At 45.2% G+C, this 20,021-nt stretch overlaps 1 protein-coding gene across 1 annotated transcript; it reads left to right on the top strand.

The window, feature by feature from the left end:
- Positions 1 to 12,542: 12,542 nt before the first annotated feature.
- LOC110979385 (uncharacterized) lies at positions 12,543 to 19,225 on the top strand. The gene is made up of 8 exons (XM_022235134.2): positions 12,543 to 12,883; positions 14,536 to 14,602; positions 15,103 to 15,234; positions 15,700 to 15,792; positions 16,454 to 16,687; positions 16,813 to 16,947; positions 17,416 to 17,508; positions 17,834 to 19,225. The coding sequence occupies exons 1-8, from the start codon at positions 12,809 to 12,811 to the stop codon at positions 18,064 to 18,066; spliced, it is 1,062 nt and encodes a 353-aa protein (XP_022090826.2). The 5' UTR covers positions 12,543 to 12,808; the 3' UTR covers positions 18,067 to 19,225.
- The last annotated feature ends 796 nt before the right edge of the window (positions 19,226 to 20,021 follow it).

Here is a 20,021-nt window from a genome sequence, read left to right as displayed (position 1 = left end):
GTTAGGGTTAGAGATAGGGTTAGGGTTAGGAATAGGGTTAGGGTTGGGGTTAGGGGTAGGGATAGGGCTAGAGATAGGGTTAGGGATAATGGCTAGGATAGGGTTGGGGTTATTGATAGGGTAAGGGTTAGGGATAATGGTTGGGGATAGGGTTAGGGTTAGAGATAGGGTTTAGGGTTAGGGTTAGGAATAGGGTTAGGGTTGGGGTTAGGGGTAGGTCTAGGGATAGGGTTAGAGATGGGGTTAGGGATAATGGCTAGGGTTAGGGGTTGGGGGGTATTGATAGGGTTAGGGTTAGAGATAGGGTAAGGGTTAGGGATAATGGTTGGGGATAATGGTTTGGGGTCAGGGATAAGGTTAGAGATAGGATTAGGGTTAGGAATAGGGTTAGGGTTTTGGGTTAGGGTTGGGTTCAGGGATAGGGTTAGGGTTAGAGATAGGGTTAGGGTTAGGAATAGGGTTAGGGTTGGGGTTAGGGGTAGGGATAGGGCTAGAGATAGGGTTAGGGATAATGGCTAGGGATAGGGTTGGGGTTATTGATAGGGTAAGGGTTAGGGATAATGGTTGGGGATAGGGTTAGGGTTAGAGATAGGGTTAGGGTTAGGGTTAGGAATAGGGTTAGGGTTGGGGTTAGGGGTAGGTCTAGGAATAGGGTTAGAGATGGGGTTAGGGATAATGGCTAGGGTTAGGGTTGGGGGGTAGTGATAGGGTTAGGGTTAGAGATAGGGTAAGGGTTAGGGATAATGGTTGGGGATAATGGTTGGGGTCAGGGATAAGGTTAGAGATAGGATTAGGGTTAGGAATAGGGTTCGGGTTAGGGTTATGGTTAGGGTTGGGTTCAGGGATAGGGTTAGGGTTAGAGATAGGGTTAGGGTTAGGAATAGGGTTAGGGTTGGGGTTAGGGGTAGGGATAGGGCTAGAGATAGGGTTAGGGATAATGGCTAGGGATAGGGTTGGGGTTATTGATAGGGTAAGGGTTAGGGATAATGGTTGGGGATAGGGTTAGGGTTAGACATAAGGTTAGGGTTAGGAATAGGGTTAGGGTTGGGGTTAGGGGTAGGTCTAGGGATAGGGTTAGAGATGGGGTTAGGGATAATGGCTAGGGTTAGGGTTGGGGGTATTGATAGGGTTAGGGTTAGAGATAGGGTAAGGGTTAGGGATAATGGGTGGGGATAATGGTTGGGGTCAGGGATAAGGTTAGAGATAGGATTAGGGTAGGAATAGGGTTAGGGTTAGGGTTAGGGTTGGGTCAGGGATAGGGTTAGGGTTAGAGATAGGGTTAGGGTTAGGAATAGGGTTAGGGTAGGGGGTTAGGGGTAGAGATAGGGCTAGAGATAGGGTTAGGGATAATGGCTAGGGATAGGGTTGGGGTTATTGATAGGGTAAGGGTTAGGGATAATGGTTGGGGATAGGGTTAGGGTTAGAGATAGGGTTAGGGTTAGGAATAGGGTTAGGGCTGGGGTTAGGGGTAGGTCTAGGGATAGGGTTAGAAATGGGGTTAGGGATAATGGCTAGGGTTAGGGTTGAGGGGTATTGATAGGGTTAGGGTTAGAGATAGGGTAAGGGTTAGGGATAATGGTTGGGGATATCGGTTGGGGTCAGGGATAGGTTAGAGATAGGATTAGGGTTAAGAATAGGGTTAGGGTTAGGGTTAGGGTTAGGGTTGGGTTCAGGGATAGGGTTAGGGTTAGAGATAGGGTTAGGGTTAGGAATAGGGTTAGGGTTGGGGTTAGGGTAGGGATAGGGCTAGAGATAGGGTTAGGGATAATGGCTAGGGATAGGGTTGGGGTTATTGATAGGGTAAGGGTTAGGGATAATGGTTGGGGATAGGGTTAGGGTTAGAGATAGGGTTAGGGTTAGGGTTAGGGTTGGGGTTAGGGGTAGGTCTAGGGATAGGGTTAGAAATGGGGTTAGGGATAATGGCTAGGGTTAGGGTTGGGGGGTATTGATAGGGTTAGGGTTAGAGATAGGGTAAGGGTTAGGGATAATGGTTGGGGATAATGGTTGGGGTCAGGGATAAGGTTAGAGATAGTATTAGGGTTAGGAATAGGGTTCGGGTTAGGGTTAGGGTTGTGTTCAGGGATAGGGTTAGAGATAGGGTTAGGGTTAGGAATAGGGTTAGGGTTGGGGTTAGGGGTAGGGATAGGGCTAGAGATAGGGTTAGGGATAATGGCTAGGGATAGGGTTGGGGTTATTGATAGGGTAAGGGTTATCGATAATGTTTGGGGATAGGGTTAGGGTTAGAGATAGGGTTAGGGTTAGGAATAGGGTTAGGGTTGTGGTTAGGGGTAGGTCTAGGGATAGGGTTAGAAATGGGGTTAGGGATAATGGCTAGGGTTAGGGTTGGGGGGTAGTGATAGGGTTAGGGTTAGAGATAGGGTAAGGGTTAGGGATAATGGTTGGGGATATCGGTTGGGGTCAGGGATAAGGTTAGAGATAGGATTAGGGTTAGGAATAGGGTTAGGGTTGGGGTTAGGGTTGGGTTCAGGGATAGGGTTAGGGTTAGAGATAGGGTTAGGGTTAGGAATAGGGTTAGGGTTGGGGTTAGGGGTAGGGATAGGGCTAGAGATAGGGTTAGGGATAATGGCTGGGGATAGGGTTAGGGTTAGAGATAGGGTTAGGGTTAGGAATAGGGTTAGGTTGGGGTTAGGGGTAGGTCTAGGGATAGGGTTAGAGATGGGGTTAGGGATAATGGCTAGGGTTAGGGTTGGGGTTATTGATAGGGTAAGGGTTAGGGATAATGGTTGGGGATAGGGTTAGGGTTAGAGATAGGGTTAGGGTTAGGAATAGGGTTAGGGTTGGGGTTAGGGGTAGGGATAGGGCTAGAGATAGGGTTAGGGATAATGGCTAGGGATAGGGTTGGGGGTTATTGATAGGGTAAGGGTTAGGGATAATGGTTGGGGATAGGATTAGGGTTAGAGATAGGGTTAGGGTTAGGAATAGGGTTAGGGTTGGGGTTAGGGGTAGGTCTAGGGATAGGGTTAGAGATGGGGTTAGGGATAATGGCTAGGGTTAGGGTTGGGGGGTATTGATAGGGTTAGGGTTAGAGATAGGGTAAGGGTTAGGGATAATGGTTGGGGGTAATGGTTGGGGTCAGGGATAAGGTTAGAGATAGGATTAGGGTTAGGAATAGGGTTAGGGTTAGGGTTGGGTTCAGGGATAGGGTTAGGGTTAGAGATAGGGTTAGGGTTAGGAATAGGGTTAGGGTTGGGGTTAGGGGTAGGGATAGGGCTAGAGATAGGGCTAGGGATAATGGCTAGGGATAGGGTTGGGGTTATTGATAGGGCTAAGGGTTAGGGATAATGGTTGGGGATAGGGTTAGGGTTAGAGATAGGGTTAGGGTTAGGGTTAGGAATAGGTTAGGGTTGGGGTTAGGGGTAGGTCTAGGGATAGGGTTAGAGATGGGGTTAGGGATAATGGCTAGGGTTAGGGTTGGGGGGTATTGATAGGGTTAGGGTTAGAGATAGGGTAAGGGTTAGGGATAATGGTTGGGGATAATGGTTGGGGTCAGGGATAAGGTTAGAGATAGGATTAGGGTTAGGAATAGGGTTAGGGTTAGGGTTAGGGTTGGGTTCAGGGATAGGGTTAGGGTTAGAGATCGGGTTAGGGTTAGGAATAGGGTTAGGGTTGGGGTTAGGGGTAGGGCTAGGGCTAGAGATTAGGGTTAGGGATAATGGCTAGGGTAGGGTTGGGTTATTGATAGGGTAAGGGTTAGGGATCATGGTTGGGGATAGGGTTAGGGTTAGAGATAGGGTTAGGGTTAGGAATAGGGTTAGGGCTGGGGTTAGGGGTAGGTCTAGGGATAGGGTTAGAAATGGGGTTAGGGATAATGGCTAGGGTTAGGGTTGGGGGGTATTGATAGGGTTAGGGTTAGAGATAGGGTAAGGGTTAGGGATAATGGTTGGGGATATCGGTTGGGGTCAGGGATAAGGTTAGAGATAGGATTAGGGTTAAGAATAGGGTAGGGTTAGGGTTAGGGTTAGGGTTGGGTTCAGGGATAGGGTTAGGGTTAGAGATAGGGTTAGGGTTAGGAATAGGGTTAGGGTTGGGGTTAGGGGTAGGGATAGGGCTAGAGATAGGGTTAGGGATAATGGCTAGGGATAGGGTTGGGGTTATTGATAGGGTAAGGGTTAGGGATAATGGTTGGGGATAGGGTTAGGGTTAGAGATAGGGTTAGGGTTAGGAATAGGGTTAGGGCTGGGGTTAGGGGTAGGTCTAGGGATAGGGTTAGAAATGGGGTTAGGGATAATGGCTAGGGTAGGGTTGGGGGGTATTGATAGGGTTAGGGTTAGAGATAGGGTAAGGGTTAGGGATAATGGTTGGGGATATCGGTTGGGGTCAGGGATAAGGTTAGAGATAGGATTAGGGTTAAGAATAGGGTTAGGGTTAGGGTTAGGGTTAGGGTTGGGTTCAGGGATAGGGTTAGGGTTAGAGATAGGGTTAGGGTTAGGAATAGGGTTAGGGTTGGGGTTAGGGTAGGGATAGGGCTAGAGATAGGGTTAGGGATAATGGCTAGGGATAGGGTTGGGGTTATTGATAGGGTAAGGGTTAGGGATAATGGTTGGGATAGGGTTAGGGTTAGAGATAGGGGTTAGGGTTAGGTTGGGGTTAGGGGTAGGTCTAGGGATAGGGTTAGAGATGGGGTTAGGGATAATGGCTAGGGTTAGGGTTGGGGGGTATTGATAGGGTTAGGGTTAGAGATAGGGTAAGGGTTAGGGATAATGGTTGGGGATAATGGTTGGGGTCAGGGATAAGGTTAGAGATAGGATTAGGGTTAGGAATAGGGTTCGGGGTTAGGGTTAGGGTTGTGTTCAGGGATAGGGTTAGAGATAGGGTTAGGGTTAGGAATAGGGTTAGGGTTGGGGTTAGGGGTAGGGATAGGGCTAGAGATAGGGTTAGGGATAATGGCTAGGGATAGGGTTGGGGTTATTGATAGGGTAAGGGTTAGGGATAATGGTTGGGCATAGGGTTAGGGTTAGAGATAGGGTTAGGGTTAGGAATAGGGTTAGGGTTGTGGTTAGGGGTAGGTCTAGGGATAGGGTTAGAAATGGGGTTAGGGATAATGGCTAGGGTTAGGGTTGGGGGGTAGTGATAGGGTTAGGGTTAGAGATAGGGTAAGGGTTAGGGATAATGGTTGGGGATATCGGTTGGGGTCAGGGATAAGGTTAGAGATAGGATTAGGGTTAGGAATAGGGTTAGGGTTGGGGTTAGGGTTGGGTTCAGGGATAGGGTTAGGGTTAGAGATAGGGTTAGGGTTAGGAATAGGGTTAGGGTTGGGGTTAGGGGGTAGGGATAGGGCTAGAGATAGGGTTAGGGATAATGGCTAGGGATAGGGTTGGGGTTATTGATAGGGTAAGGGTTAGGGATAATGGTTGGGGATAGGGTTAGGGTTAGAGATAGGGTTAGGGTTAGGGTTAGGAATAGGGTTAGGGTTGGGGTTAGGGGTAGGTCTAGGGATAGGGTTAGAGATGGGGTTAGGGATAATGGCTAGGGTTAGGGTTGGGGTTATTGATAGGGTAAGGGTTAGGGATAATGGTTGGGGATAGGGTTAGGGTTAGAGATAGGGTTAGGGTTAGGAATAGGGTTAGGGTTGGGGTTAGGGGTAGGGATAGGGCTAGAGATAGGGTTAGGGATAATGGCTAGGGATAGGGTTGGGGTTATTGATAGGGTAAGGGTTAGGGATAATGGTTGGGGATAGGATTAGGGTTAGAGATAGGGTTAGGGTTAGGAATAGGGTTATGGTTGGGGTTAGGGTTAGGAATAGGGATAGGGTTAGAGATGGGGTTAGGGATAATGGCTAGGGTTAGGGTTGGGGGGTATTGATAGGGTTAGGGTTAGAGATAGGGTAAGGGTTAGGGATAATGGTTGGGGGTAATGGTTGGGGTCAGGGATAAGGTTAGAGATAGGATTAGGGTTAGGAATAGGGTTAGGGTTAGGGTTGGGGTTCAGGGATAGGGTTAGGGTTAGAGATAGGGTTAGGGTTAGGAATAGGGTTAGGGTTGGGGTTAGGGGTAGGGATAGGGCTAGAGATAGGGTTAGGGATAATGGCTAGGGATAGGGTTGGGGTTATTGATAGGGTAAGGGTTAGGGATAATGGTTGGGGATAGGGTTAGGGTTAGAGATAGGGTTAGGGTTAGGGTTAGGAATAGGGTTAGGGTTGGGGTTAGGGGTAGGTCTAGGGTAGGGTTAGAGATGGGGTTAGGGATAATGGCTAGGGTTAGGGTTGGGGGGTATTGATAGGGGTTAGGGTTAGAGATAGGGTAAGGGTTAGGGATAATGGTTGGGGATAATGGTTGGGGTCAGGGATAAGGTTAGAGATAGGATGTAGGGTTAGGAATAGGGTTAGGGTTAGGGTTAGGGTTGGGTTCAGGGATAGGGTTAGGGTTAGAGATAGGGTTAGGGTTAGGAATAGGGTTAGGGTTGGGGTTAGGGGTAGGGATAGGGCTAGAGATAGGGTTAGGGATAATGGCTAGGGATAGGGTTGGGGTTATTGATAGGGTAAGGGTTAGGGATAATGGTTGGGGATAGGGTTAGGGTTAGAGATAGGGTTAGGGTTAGGGTTAGGAATAGGGTTAGGGTGGGGTTAGGGGTAGGTCTAGGATAGGGTTAGAGATGGGGTTAGGGATAATGGCTAGGGTTAGGGTTGGGGGGGTTGTGTAGGGTTAGGGTTAGAGATAGGGTAAGGGTTAGGGATAATGGTTGGGGATAATGGTTGGGGTCAGGGATAAGGTTAGAGATAGGATTAGGGTTAGGAATAGGGTTCGGGTTAGGGTTAGGGTTAGGGTTGGGTTCAGGGATAGGGTTAGGGTTAGAGATAGCGTTAGGGTTAGGAATAGGGTTAGGGTTGGGGTTAGGGGTAGGGATAGGGCTAGAGATAGGGTTAGGGATAATGACTAGGGATAGGGTTGGGGTTATTGATAGGTAAGGGTTAGGGATAATGGTTGGGGATAGGGTTAGGGTTAGAGATAGGGTTAGGGTTAGGAATAGGGTTAGGGTTGGGGTTAGGGGTAGGTCTAGGGATAGGGTTAGAAATGGGGTTAGGGATAATGGCTAGGGTTAGGGTTGGGGGTATTGATAGGGTTAGGGTTAGAGATAGGGTAAGGGTTAGGGATAATGGTTGGGGATAATGGTTGGGGTCAGGATAAGGTTAGAGATAGGATTAGGGTTAGGAATAGGGTTAGGGTTAGGGTTAGGGTTGGGTTCAGGGATAGGGTTAGGGTTAGAGATAGGGTTAGGGTTAGGAATAGGGTTAGGGTTGGGGTTAGGGGTAGAGATAGGGCTAGAGATACTGTTAGGGATAATGGCTAGGGATAGGGTTGGGGTTATTGATAGGGTAAGGGTTAGGGATAATGGTTGGGGATAGGGTTAGGGTTAGAGATAGGGTTAGGGTTAGGATAGGGTTAGGGCTGGGGTTAGGGGTAGGTCTAGGGATAGGGTTAGAAATGGGGTTAGGGATAATGGCTAGGGTTAGGGTTGGGGGGTATTGATAGGGTTAGGGTTAGAGATAGGGTAAGGGTTAGGGATAATGGTGGGGGATATCGGTTGGGGTCAGGGGTAAGGTTAGAGATAGGATTAGGGTTAAGAGTGGGGTTAGGATTAGGGTTAGGGTTAGGTTTGGGTTCAGGGATAGGGTTAGGGTTAGAGATAGGGTTAGGGTTAGGAATAGGGTTAGGGTTGGGGTTAGGGGTAGGGATAGGGCTAGAGATAGGGTTAGGGATAATGGCTAGGGATAGGGTTGGGGTTATTGATAGGGTAAGGGTTAGGGATAATGGTTGGGGATAGGGTTAGGGTTAGAGATAGGGTTAGGGTTAGGGTTAGGGTTGGGGTTAGGGGTAGGGATAGGGCTAGAGATAGGGTTAGGGATAATGGTTGGGGATAGGGTTAGGGTTAGAGATAGGGTTAGGGTTAGGAATAAGGGTTAGGGTTGGGGTTAGGGGTAGGTCTAGGGATAGGGTTAGAGATGGGGTTAGGGATAATGGCTAGGGTTAGGGTTGGGGTTATTGATAGGGTAAGGGTTAGGGATAATGGTTGGGGATAGGGTTAGGGTTAGAGATAGGGTTAGGGTTAGGAATAGGGTTAGGGTGGGGTTAGGGGTAGGGATAGGGCTAGAGATAGAGTTAGGGATAATGGCTAGGGATAGGGTTGGGGTTATTGATAGGGTAAGGGTTAGGGATAATGGTTGGGGATAGGGATAGGTTTAGAGATAGGGTTAGGGTTAGGAGTAGGGTTAGGGTTGGGGTTAGGGGTAGGGTCTAGGGATAGGGTTAGAGATGGGGTTAGGATAATGGCTAGGGTTAGGGTTGGGGGGTATTGATAGGGTTAGGGTTAGAGATAGGGTAAGGGTTAGGGATAATGGTTGGGGATAATGGTTGGGGTCAGGGATAAGGTTAGAGATAGGATTAGGGTTAGGAATAGGGTTCGGGTTAGGGTTAGGGTTGGGTTCAGGGATAGGGTTAGGGTTAGAGATAGGGTTAGGGTTAGGAATAGGGTTAGGGTTGGGGTTAGGGGTAGGGATAGGGCTAGAGATAGGGTTAGGGATAATGGCTAGGGATAGGGTTGGGGTTATTGATAGGGTAAGGGTTAGGGATAATGGTTGGGGATAGGGTTAGGGTTAGAGATAGGGTTAGGGTTAGGAATAGGGTTAGGGCTGGGGTTAGGGGTAGGTCTAGGGATAGGGTTAGAAATGGGGTTAGGGATAATGGCTAGGGTTAGGGTTGGGGGGTATTGATAGGGTTAGGGTTAGAGATAGGGTAAGGGTTAGGGATAATGGCTGGGGATATCGGTTGGGGTCAGGGATAAGGTTAGAGATAGGATTAGGGTTAAGAATAGGGTTAGGGTTAGGGTTAGGGTTGGGTTCAGGGATAGGGTTAGGGTTAGAGATAGGGTTAGGGTTAGGAATAGGGTTAGGGTTGGGGTTAGGGGTAGGGATAGGGCTAGAGATAGGGTTAGGGATAATGGCTAGGGATAGGGTTGGGGTTATTGATAGGGTAAGGGTTAGGGATAATGGTTGGGGATAGGGTTAGGGTTAGAGATAGGGTTAGGGTTAGGGTTAGGGTTGGGGTTAGGGGTAGGGATAGGGCTAGAGATAGGGTTAGGGATAATGGTTGGGGATAGGGTTAGGGTTAGAGATAGGGTTAGGGTTAGGAATAGTGTTAGGGTTGGGGTTAGGGGTAGGTCTAGGGATAGGGTTAGAGATGGGGTTAGGGATAATGGCTAGGGTTAGGGTTGGGGTTATTGATAGGGTAAGGGTTAGGGATAATGGTTGGGGATAGGGTTAGGGTTAGAGATAGGGTTAGGGTTAGGAATAGGGTTAGGGTTGGGGTTAGGGGTAGGGATAGGGCTAGAGATAGGGTTAGGGATAATGGCTAGGGATAGGGTTGGGGTTATTGATAGGGTAAGGGTTAGGGATAATGGTTGGGGATAGGGTTAGGGTTAGAGATAGGGTTAGGGTTAGTAATAGGGTTAGGGTTGGGGTTAGGGGTAGGTCTAGGGATAGGGTTAGAGATGGGGTTAGGGATAATGGCTAGGGTTAGGGTTGGGGGGTATTGATAGGGTTAGGGTTAGAGATAGGGTAAGGGTTAGGGATAATGGTTGGGGATAATGGTTGGGTTCAGGGATAGGGTTAGGGTTACAGATAGGATTAGGGTTAGGAATAGGGTTAGGGTTAGGGTTGGGTTCAGGGATAGGGTTAGGGTTAGAGATAGGGTTAGGGTTAGGAATAGGGTTAGGGTTGGGGTTAGGGGTAGGGATAGGGCTAGAGATAGGGTTAGGGATAATGGCTAGGGATAGGGTTGGGGTTATTGATAGGGTAAGGGTTAGGGATAATGGTTGGGGATAGGGTTAGGGTTAGAGATAGGGTTAGGGTTAGGGTTAGGAATAGGGTTAGGGTTGTGGTTAGGGGTAGGTCTAGGGATAGGGTTAGAGATGGGGTTAGGGATAATGGTTAGGGTTAGGGTTGGGGGGTATTGATAGGGTTAGGGTTAGAGATAGGGTAAGGGTTAGGGATAATGGTTGGGGATAATGGTTGGGGTCAGGGATAAGGTTAGAGATAGGATTAGGGTTAAGAATAGGGTTATGGTTAGGGTTAGGGTTGGGTTCAGGGATAGGGTTAGGGTTAGAGATAGGGTTAGGGTTAGGAATAGGGTTAGGGTTGGGGTTAGGGGTAGGGATAGGGCTAGAGATAGGGTTAGGGATAATGGTTAGGGATAGGTTTGGGATTAGGGTTCCCGATTCACTTTCCCCCGGAAAAAATGGCCTGCATGATACTATTGAGGGTGCATTTCGCGAAATGGTTGTATTTCTGCGCGCGAGCTCATGACTATTTTGTGATCCCACGGGTTCTTACAATAAGACACGCCATAATCAGAAGGGATCACAGAAACATTTCTATAAATCCCGAATTTGGGACTGGCAGTTTCCAGTTCGGGTTATTTCTTTCGCAAAAGCCCTAAATTGCGGGCATATTTGGATAGAGGCGGGCGGCGACAGCTGGGCGAACAGTTTTTCTACTTTGGAGGTATCTTCGAGGAAAGGCGAATAAAAACAAATCGTGGATAAAACCATCAAATTGAAAGGAAAAGTGACCTTCTGGCGTGGCCATAATCTTGAATTTACGCTGAAAAAGGAGACAAACCTCCTCCGAGAGTCAACAGGCGGCGCTTTTTCGCTCTGATATTTTACTGCTTTCCATGGGCGCATATTATGGTGTAGTGCAACCTGCCAGGGTTCAGGGCTGCACTACTACAAATAAATTCCCATAGACAGCAATGATAATGCCCACACTTCACAAATATTTAAAAATTATTCACAACTCTCACAGGTCCAGGCTGCACAAAAAACGATGATCGATATGTCCCCTTTCATTTTCCTTTCAAATTTCGGGGGGGGTGACCACTGAATTTTTGAGAGATTTTCACCAGAAGCAGACCACCCCTAAAATGAAGAAAATGTCCCTGCCCAGAAAAGTGGCCATTTTGAAAAACCTTCCCTCTGAAAAACGGCCAAATAGTGCCACTTTCGGACGCGACTGCACCCAAATTGCTCATAATTGCAAGACCAAAGTCCGCGTGGGAGGTTCAATGCCATATTACTCCAATTCCTCGATTTCACGACTCTCAGGACTCTCTAATATAGAATATTTTGAGTTTATAACTTTTATTAATGAGCTTGGCGGACAAATTTTGGCCTTTTTTTGCAAGGGTGCACCCTCAGACGTGTCCGGACGTACGTGTAGTCCGGGAACTCTCTCATATTGATGAGCGCATTTAATTACCAAGGAGAAGCTGTCAGGAAGATTTGTGCGCAGGCCCCTTGTGCGTTTTGCTACATGATGCACTATTGTAGCGTTGTAATCACTCAGTCTTTGCAGAGCAAAATTCTCTGCGGTGTAACTTGGTTAATGGTTTTGTTATCTCCGTAAATATGAACGGCCAAAAAGCAATTCTCTGAAATTGCCACATGGTTAAGATCGTGGTTATCAGATCGTCAGACGGTGGGTTCGAATCCCACTGGTGACTTTTATTTTCCCAAAGCCTGCTGTCAGTCAGTTCTCAATTCCTCAATTTCATGGCACTCACGACTCTCTAATATAGATATTTTGAGTCTATAACTTTTATTAATGAGCTCGGCGGACATATTTCTGGCCTAAATACGGGGGTGCACCCTTACGCAGGACCACTTTGTTTGTCTGGTTCACAGACGTGCGTTGGACGCGTGTGATAGATCAGCATTCGTGATACGGACGTCGTTGAAGCTACCACAAGTACATGCCCAGTGGCGGTTTTGGGGTTTTTGGAGGCAGAATTTGGGAAACAAAACGCTAACCTATGGAAGACTCACCTACGATCCTTGATATTTTTGTCGAAAATATTCAATAATTTCAGGACACACCAGTCTGTTTTCCTTCCTCCATGACTACTGCCCAAAAGTGATTGTTGGGAACAAGTACTGGCAAATGACGGTCGTGTTCCACGTGATCACGAAAAAAAGCTTGAGTTTAAGTTCAGCATTTAGTGAAGGCCGAGAAGCGTTCAGCAATTGAGTTCATGCGCGTATTCTCAGCGGGTTCCTCTGGAATAATATTTTTTGTTAAACCAAATTCAACGAGAGGAAGCCGAAATATTTTTGACAATTTTAATGAATAGAACTTTTTTCCTCTATGGTTCATTATAACTTTGTTCTCAAAAGTATTTACCTGGGTTTATAGGCTATGATAGAGAGATACTGAATCAACTTAGCTTTTTGCAAGTTAAATTTGAATAAAATCTGATACCCTGAGTTATCCGATTGCACATAAACATAACATTCGAATTCAGAAGACTAAAGACATGTTGCTACACCTCGTAATTCGGGGCAAGTTTTGCATAGCGACCACCATTTCTGGAATGGGCGGATTCCTTTGTGTCCTCCTTATCCACTGAAAACAACGTATTGATGAAGGTGTTTCTTACGTAACTAAGCAAAATCTTACACGAATCAAGATGTATAGCAACAGTGTCTTTAGTAGAAAGCATTCCAGTTAATGTTCACGTGAATTAAAGAACTCAGTGTACCACATTTTATTCAAATTTAACTCGGAAAAGGCATATTTTAGCCCATACCTCCACCGGACCCAAATGGTCAGTAAGCTGATCGAAAGCTTTATGGAAGATATTATGGGATGTAAAGTTTTGCTAATAAAAGTCATGCATCAGGCCGCTCACCCATTCTAGTGGTTTGCTTCGGTCGTTTTCACTTAAGTTGAGGTTATCTGCTCGGGTCGGGCCTGTTAATTCAATCTTTCTGGCAAGTTTCTGAATTCGAAAGAAGAATGTTGAGATCGCTAGCTGCTGTTGTCTTGATGCTGGGAGTCTTGGGCTTCCAGATGACCACCGCCTGGAATGAGGTGAGTTCAATTTGTGTTTCTTCACTCAATTCCAGAAATAAGGAAGGCTGTAAAGTTATTTTCTACCTCGGGAAAAACCAGTTTTACTGTCTGACCAACAAGTCAGTGCCAGAGCAGGATATTATAAACTTCACTAGGCCCTACTTCAAAGAGCCCATATCTAGTGTATGCCAACGTTTTTTTGTTTTGTTTTGTTTTTTTTTGATAGACATTAGCTACAGTCTTGTAAAGTTACGTATCAAATCTTAAGTGTCAAACCAAAACGCAAGTTTGATTGGTTGGGTAAGGAAGTGGTCGGTTCTTTCTGGAACCTAACTGTATATTGGAAGTACAAACTAGAATTTCAAAAAGGAACTCGTTGATTGGAATAAAATATGTACGGATATACAAAAAATGAATGTAAAGGTGAAATCCGTTAAGATCTCGTAGGGACAGAATCCATTCTATTTTACATTTGACGAGAAGGTAATAAAAGCCTATTGCTCTCTCGCCAACCGAGGGGTAAATTTTCTGAAAATATTGTCTGCCTTGTCAGAGAAAGATTAATATAACGACGATTTCCAACTTGAAAAAAGAAATTTTTTGTTTCCATCGATCCTAATTTCACCAGTTAAAACGTCTTTTCATTAAATTTTTGTACCGTGCCATGCAACATGTATACAGATGGAAAAACATTTTGTCTTCACGCTGTATTGTTTTTACAAGCCTGGGTGTCAGTTTGTGAAAACGCAAAAACCGTTCATTTCGCCTATAGGTTCCAATGTGCGCGCGCGATACCCTACACAATACGAGGTAAAGGGAGCCCTCCCAATGTGATGCGCAAGCTCTATACCCTCGGAAATCTGAAAGGAATTCCAAAGATTCTATCAACACAAAAGAAGACACAATAGAGGGGGTTCCCCTTTGCCACTAATAGCGCATCACATGGGCGGGTGAGTGTCGGAATTTTTAGCATATGTCAGAGCTGCGCTAAAATTATCGATTCCGTTCAAAACAGTACACCTATTTTATGTCAATAGGTGTATTGTAGCTCTGCAGACTGGCTGGAGGGCTTTTTGTGGGCGACATGATACCTTAAACCACCTACGAGCTTCATCAAAGAGCAAGGATTGAAAGCGCTTCAATCCCTTTCAATATTTAGCTGTGATTTGCATTTGTAGCTTTTCAGTGGCGTAGGCCTAATCTTGTACTAGTGACACTAGAAAAATAAAAACAATGTCTGGTCATTGAAATTTGGTACCGCATGACACTGAGGTCGCTGATTGTGATACAGACTAACATCTTGTATGCTTACCTCCCTCAATCTTGCACCCAAACGGTGTCATCGAGTTATGTCTTCCGTTTTTTTTTTCTTTCTTTAATTTTCCCTATCGATGTTAATAAATACATATCAGTTGTTAAAGTCAGAGAAAAAAGAAACGAGAGGAAAGGGTTGAAAATCACAACTTCGCAAAAAAAAACCCTCGGAATTGAGCCCCTTCACTAGGCCAGTTTGCCACTGATGAGCCTGACTCCGCCCTCACCCCGGGAAAAAAATCATGTTACGCATAGTCGAGTCCACAGTGTACTACATATTAACGTATAATTCTGTATTAATATCAGCGCAATGAACAGCTCTATAATGCATGTCTTTTCTTTAAACGAATTTTCAGGATGAATTGGGCCAGCTGCTGAAGCGTGTTCTAAAGGAGGAAGTTGAAGAAACCAAGAAGTCGATAGGTATGTTGATCAACGTATTCCAATGATAATGATAAAAAGGGAAATCATATTATGAAACGGTGTGCTCTTCTGATGAGCTCTTTTTAGCTGTAATTGGTTTTCATATCTAACTATGGAAAGGTATTCGTCCGTCATTTGAAATTAAAAAGGGATATCTATGGATGCGTACAATCTGACAAGATTGGTAAATAATGGTTGTTCATGTGATTAGAATAAAACCTTTGGACATGGAAATGATGGCGTTTACGCTCCACCAAGTCTCAATTATTCTCTTTATTTGTATTGTCCAGATCTGAAACGGAATGTAAGATGCTAAAAGGCATCGGTGATTTATCAAAAAGGAAAAAATAACCACCCCTGTCTCTTTTGTTGATCTTGAACACCTTTTGCTGTATTTACAGGCCACAGCTGCACCAAAGCTGACTGGTTGTTAGTTACCATGTACATATGTATTCGTTTTGTTTGCACCACTGTTTGAAATTGTGTTTCATTTTCTCCAGACTCCTCAAACCTCCCGATTGTAGGCAAGATCACCTGGCAGAGTTCAACATTGAGCCCATACTCGTCAGACAAAGCAGTTGACGGCAGCTCGTCCTCCAATTTGTATTCCTCGGAGCACTGCTCGCATACCAGTAGGTAACACTTTTGTCTTTTGGGGTTTAGCCTCAATTCGCATTAAATCCAATCTCTCTCCGTTTCATGTACCACTGCAGTTTTGAATAATCCTCTGGAGGTACCATTTGATCGCCAGTCAACCCCAGTGTTTGCTGTGCGGTCTTCTAACGATATCCTGAACACAAATTCACTTTGCTATGTGCATAGTCTATGTCAAGAAGTAGACATTTTTTCAGTACACCACACGAGGAAATATTGTGGTTGATCACTGAAACACGACTCCTGGTGACTTGTGAGCATTTCTGCTGCCGCTGTCGACCAGGTGGAGTATTGCCAATTGGGCTCTGGCGCCCTTATCTTGCGATATATCAGGTAAGTGTCCATTTGGAACTGGGCAAAACCCTTCACATGAGCAGCAAAGTCTACGATGAGTTTCTTATTAGTTGTGCGCTTATCTGTTTTGCTTGTTTGCCCACCTGTAGTTGCTGCCGCCAGGGATCCGTGGTGGATGGTTGACCTCGGGAGCAACCACTGTATCAGCAAAGTCCGCATTCTGAACCGTGGTGACTGCTGCAGTAAGTCAGAAACCTAAATAGTCTGATTAATAATTAGAATCACTGCAGTGAAAGTTTTACGCTGTCAATGGGTCAGGAAAATGAACATTTGGTGAAGTTTACCATTGTAAAAATGGTGCCAATATCGCCGAGAAATCTGTTTCAGTATATGGGAGCTTCGGAATTTCAGGAAACTTCTTGGCTTTGGAGATGCAAGACGCAAAATAGAGTAAGAACAATGACCACAAAAAGCACTATACCCGCAGTAACAACAGAAATACTCTCAACGAAATGCCCCAAACACAATTTATACCAATCTTTGCAATACATGTAACAACTACCACTACTGTACTGTTGGCTACATCCTTATCACCATTTCATCTATTGTAGTCAGAAAAACAACAGTGATAGCAAATTAAACCGAAGGCACAACTTCAACAACCAACAGGCAATTATAATATCCGGCTTGAGCAGAAGCACCCCCTCGTCGGTTGAAAAGAGCTAAAATGAAATGGGCGAGAGAGTTCATTTTGCTGGTAGCGATGCCACCGTAACGTGTGCATTAGTCGTTCGTGAACCAGTGAAACGCACTTCCGACCAAAGGGGCCTCCGTTGTAAGGAAGATTGTGCCCTCTCTTGGTCCAATTTAGGGGCTCATTCCTGTTCGTATTTCTATTGGCAGGCGAGCGCTTAAAGGGCGCTGTTGTCCGCGTTGGTCCCAATGTCGCCGCCACAGAGAACTGGGCCTGTGGCTCGCCGGTAACCGCTGCACAAGCCGCACCATGGGGCGATACCATCGAGTTTACCTGCTATCCCACCTTGAAAGGACGCTACGTCAGCGTTGATATCCCTGGGTCAGCCACCCTACATCTTTGTGAGGTTGCATTGGAAGAGGTTCCCCTGGGTCACTGTCCCGGTAAGTTATGGTTGAAAAGGCTCCTTTCGGGTTCCGTATCGAGTAATTTTAAGTCGTAAAATATCAGGCAGTGGGACCTGTAAAGCATTACTCAACAGTCAATTTCGTATTGAATTTGTTGGCAGATTCCCAGCCGTTCAGCGTCGTTGGCAAACCAGCAGAGCAGAGCACAACGCACGCAGCAGGTTATGCCGCAAGCTTTGCAGTGGACGGGAGTTCATCCGCAATCATGTACCCCGACAGGCACTGCTCGAGCACTGGTAAGACTATATCTCCTCTGGATTTGTAAGACATTTGTAATGGAAACTTAAAATGGATCACCACTGGCCAAATTGTTAAATGCTTGGTTCAACCAGCCCGTAGACTCCCCTTAAACTATGTAATAAGAGTACGGTACAGGTTGTACTCAGTTTTATGTTGTGAAGAAATAAAGGGGTCCCATCAAAACCACCCCTATAAGCCAATAAAACTCGAAATACAAAAGAAAGGAAATTTAAACTGTCTTCCCAGTATTACATTCAAGTTGCGTGTATCCAAGAATAATTGGAAGTGACTTCTTTAAAGCTCGACACAAAATACACCATTTAGTACTGAAGGCCTTCTGCTAACACATGCATCGCCTGCAAACATACCAATCCCAACTATGCATGGCACTATTCTACTTACATGTATAAGGACATTTTCCCTTAAGAGGGATGACAATATCAACTGCGTTTTCTTTTCATTAGTGACCAACTCGAACCATCCTTGGTGGAAAGTTGATCTTGGTGGAGAGCAGTGCGTTACCAAGGTAACCATCCTGAACCGTGGTGACTGTTGCAGTAAGTCCGTCAAATACTTTGAATTTAAGAAGGTGACTAATGTAGCTTCTTTTCCATGCGCTAGGATAAATCACCGTGGCTTTTGTGCTTCTGTTTGATAATGTTAAAGTGAGACCTTGCTGGTGAAACCACGTCCTGGAACGACAAGAACTATATATATACTAACTGTTTATATCTCCTATTTAGCAAACAACTCGATACTGAAAAAGTTTAATTGATGAGATGTATTCAGGCAAATTATTGGCGCTCAATTCATTTTAAAAAATGGATTAGGCCTACTCTGTTTTCCATTGCCAAACGTGATTGGTGTTTATTTTGTCTACAGGTGAACGTCTGCAAAATGCCATTGTTCGCGCTGGGACATACAAGACTGTCGCCGCGAACCAGGCATGCGGGGCACCGATCACTGCTCGTCAAGCCCAGCCGTTGGGCGGGACCATCGAGATTAAATGTGATCGACCGTTGAGGGCGCGCTACGTGAGCGTCGACATCCCAGGAACCGCTACACTGCAACTCTGTGAGGTGTCAGTGGAAGTGCTGTCAAGCCCAGACTGCTAGTGTATTCCTTATTGAAACGGTCCTATAACACAATTATGGACCAGATAACAGTGTTGTAGTTGAGTACTTTCCGAGTTCTAACGTTCTCCGCAAAATACTAAACTGTGTAAGGGGGAATAAAGCCAGAGTGCTCAGGCATTTGATGGTTAATGTGCAAAAATAAGATTATAAAATAAATGTTAGACTTCAGACACTCCCAGTTGTGTAAAATTTAAGTTTTAAGGAGAAAAGTACTCGGCCCAGAACTTTCCGAGTACTTTTGTCCTAAAAGATTAATTTTAATCAAACAGTGATGGTCTGAAGTCATTATGTTACTTTGTAATCTTTCCTGTACCATCAAATGTACATGTACTTCAGCTTTGTTCCCTCCTAACTAGTTAATCTAGCAGTGATGTAGTACTCGACTACATCCTTGCTAGATAATGAATCTTCAAATAACATTCAAATCTTTTTGATTTCTCAATTTCTGTTTTCCTCTGTTGAGCTAGATAGAAATGGGACGGGTACATGTGAAGGGTGGATTTGATGAGAACAGACTTTTAGGAAATATTTGACTACAGGCACAGTCAATTTGAGGTAAGCATTGTTTTCGGGAGGCGGAGTACAGTCGTTGATATATTCCCGACAACGGTAAAAACGTTATGGGGGAGATACCTGCGGTTTTGTTTGGTTTGGTTTTTGGCGGTGAATGAGTTGGGCTTTTTTTTTCCTTTCACTTAGTTTGGAGTTTAAGGCTGTTGAAATAGATTGAAATAGGTGGTACTCCAATTTTCCAACAGTGAACAGTTGGTATACTGTGTGTTTTGTCATTTTCCTTATCTAAATGCGTATGAACGTGACAAGAGCGACCGCCTACTTCATTATACAGGCCAATTAAATTTAAAGCAACAGGCAACTCGCCGACATGTCCATATCAACAGTGACTTCAACTGAAGAAGATTCATTAGTGCTAACCAACGGTGAACAATTGCTTACAAGGCTAAAAAGACCCCGGTTTCTGGCCACCGGCTTGGTCCAAAAGTAGTGCGGTGACGCAGTTTTTTCCCCTTTTTTTCTTGGAAGTGATGTACATGCTCGTATGCTTTAGAGCATATGGCCTTGTTACTATGAGAAGTGTGAATTAACAACTTTGAATTAATAAAAAGACAATAAAATGTGACGAGAGGCAATGCTTTTATCTCGCTCAAAAATTGAAAAATCATATCAATATGTGAGAACTAAATGTTAAGCTCCCGTTTCCGGTTTAAGTGAATTCTCATGAGGTAGCAGTATATGACATTCTTTGCACATTGTTTTCTGCTTTTGCTTTGAGGAAACGAGTTGCACGTCAAATAGCTTTTAAAAAAACAGTTCATCTCCAGAGTCAAATTCAAAATAGAATTCTTATGAGGAAAATGGTATACATGTACACTGTACTGTGTGCATTGTTTTCTGTTTTAGTTTGTGAGAAATTAGCTGCATTTAACATATGGGGGAAAAATTCAGCTCGGAAAACAAAATCTCCTCTCACTCTAATCTACCTTTGTTCTTTGCAAGTGACGATTAATGATGCATGAGTTGAATGCTAAATGCAAGGCTGTCATAACGCGATCATGCATGTCCATCGCCACTGCATGCGTACATACCGATACCGTGTGCGATATGGGGTCGATGGGAACCCCCCCCACACACGTCCAATCCCTATACACACTTTAGACTATTGTTAACTGACACGCACTCCCCCCCCCATGTCTGTAAAGAATTCCTGAGATTCCGATCAAACAATGACCAGCACAAAGGTGGGGGTTACTCTCCGCCCCATTATCTTTCACCATATGGACTTGCCGCCACTGCTTCGCTTAAACTGAAATTGACTGCCCCTCACGCTTTGTTGCTAAAAAGCGTTTTCAATTTGTATACTTACGAGTGCACCACTAAAAATAAATTCCCATAGACAGCAGTGATAAATCCCCATA

The sequence above is a fragment of the Acanthaster planci genome, linkage group LG01 (genome assembly GCF_054643075.1).
Source record: "Acanthaster planci isolate LZ-2023a linkage group LG01, COTS_SCS, whole genome shotgun sequence".
NCBI lineage: Eukaryota > Metazoa > Echinodermata > Asteroidea > Valvatida > Acanthasteridae > Acanthaster > Acanthaster planci.
Note: the sequence above shows the minus strand (reverse complement) of the source record. Positions and strands in the feature narration are given on the sequence as shown.

Coding starts and splice junctions, on each gene's coding strand:
- LOC110979385 (XM_022235134.2), top strand. CDS start 12,809: ATGTTGAGATCGCTAGCTGCTGTTGTCTTGATGCTGGGAGTCTTGGGC. Junction 15,793..16,453: donor GAACCGTGGTGACTGCTGCA/GTAAGTCAGAAA, acceptor TTCTATTGGCAG/GCGAGCGCTTAAAGGGCGCT. Junction 16,688..16,812: donor TCCCCTGGGTCACTGTCCCG/GTAAGTTATGGT, acceptor ATTTGTTGGCAG/ATTCCCAGCCGTTCAGCGTC.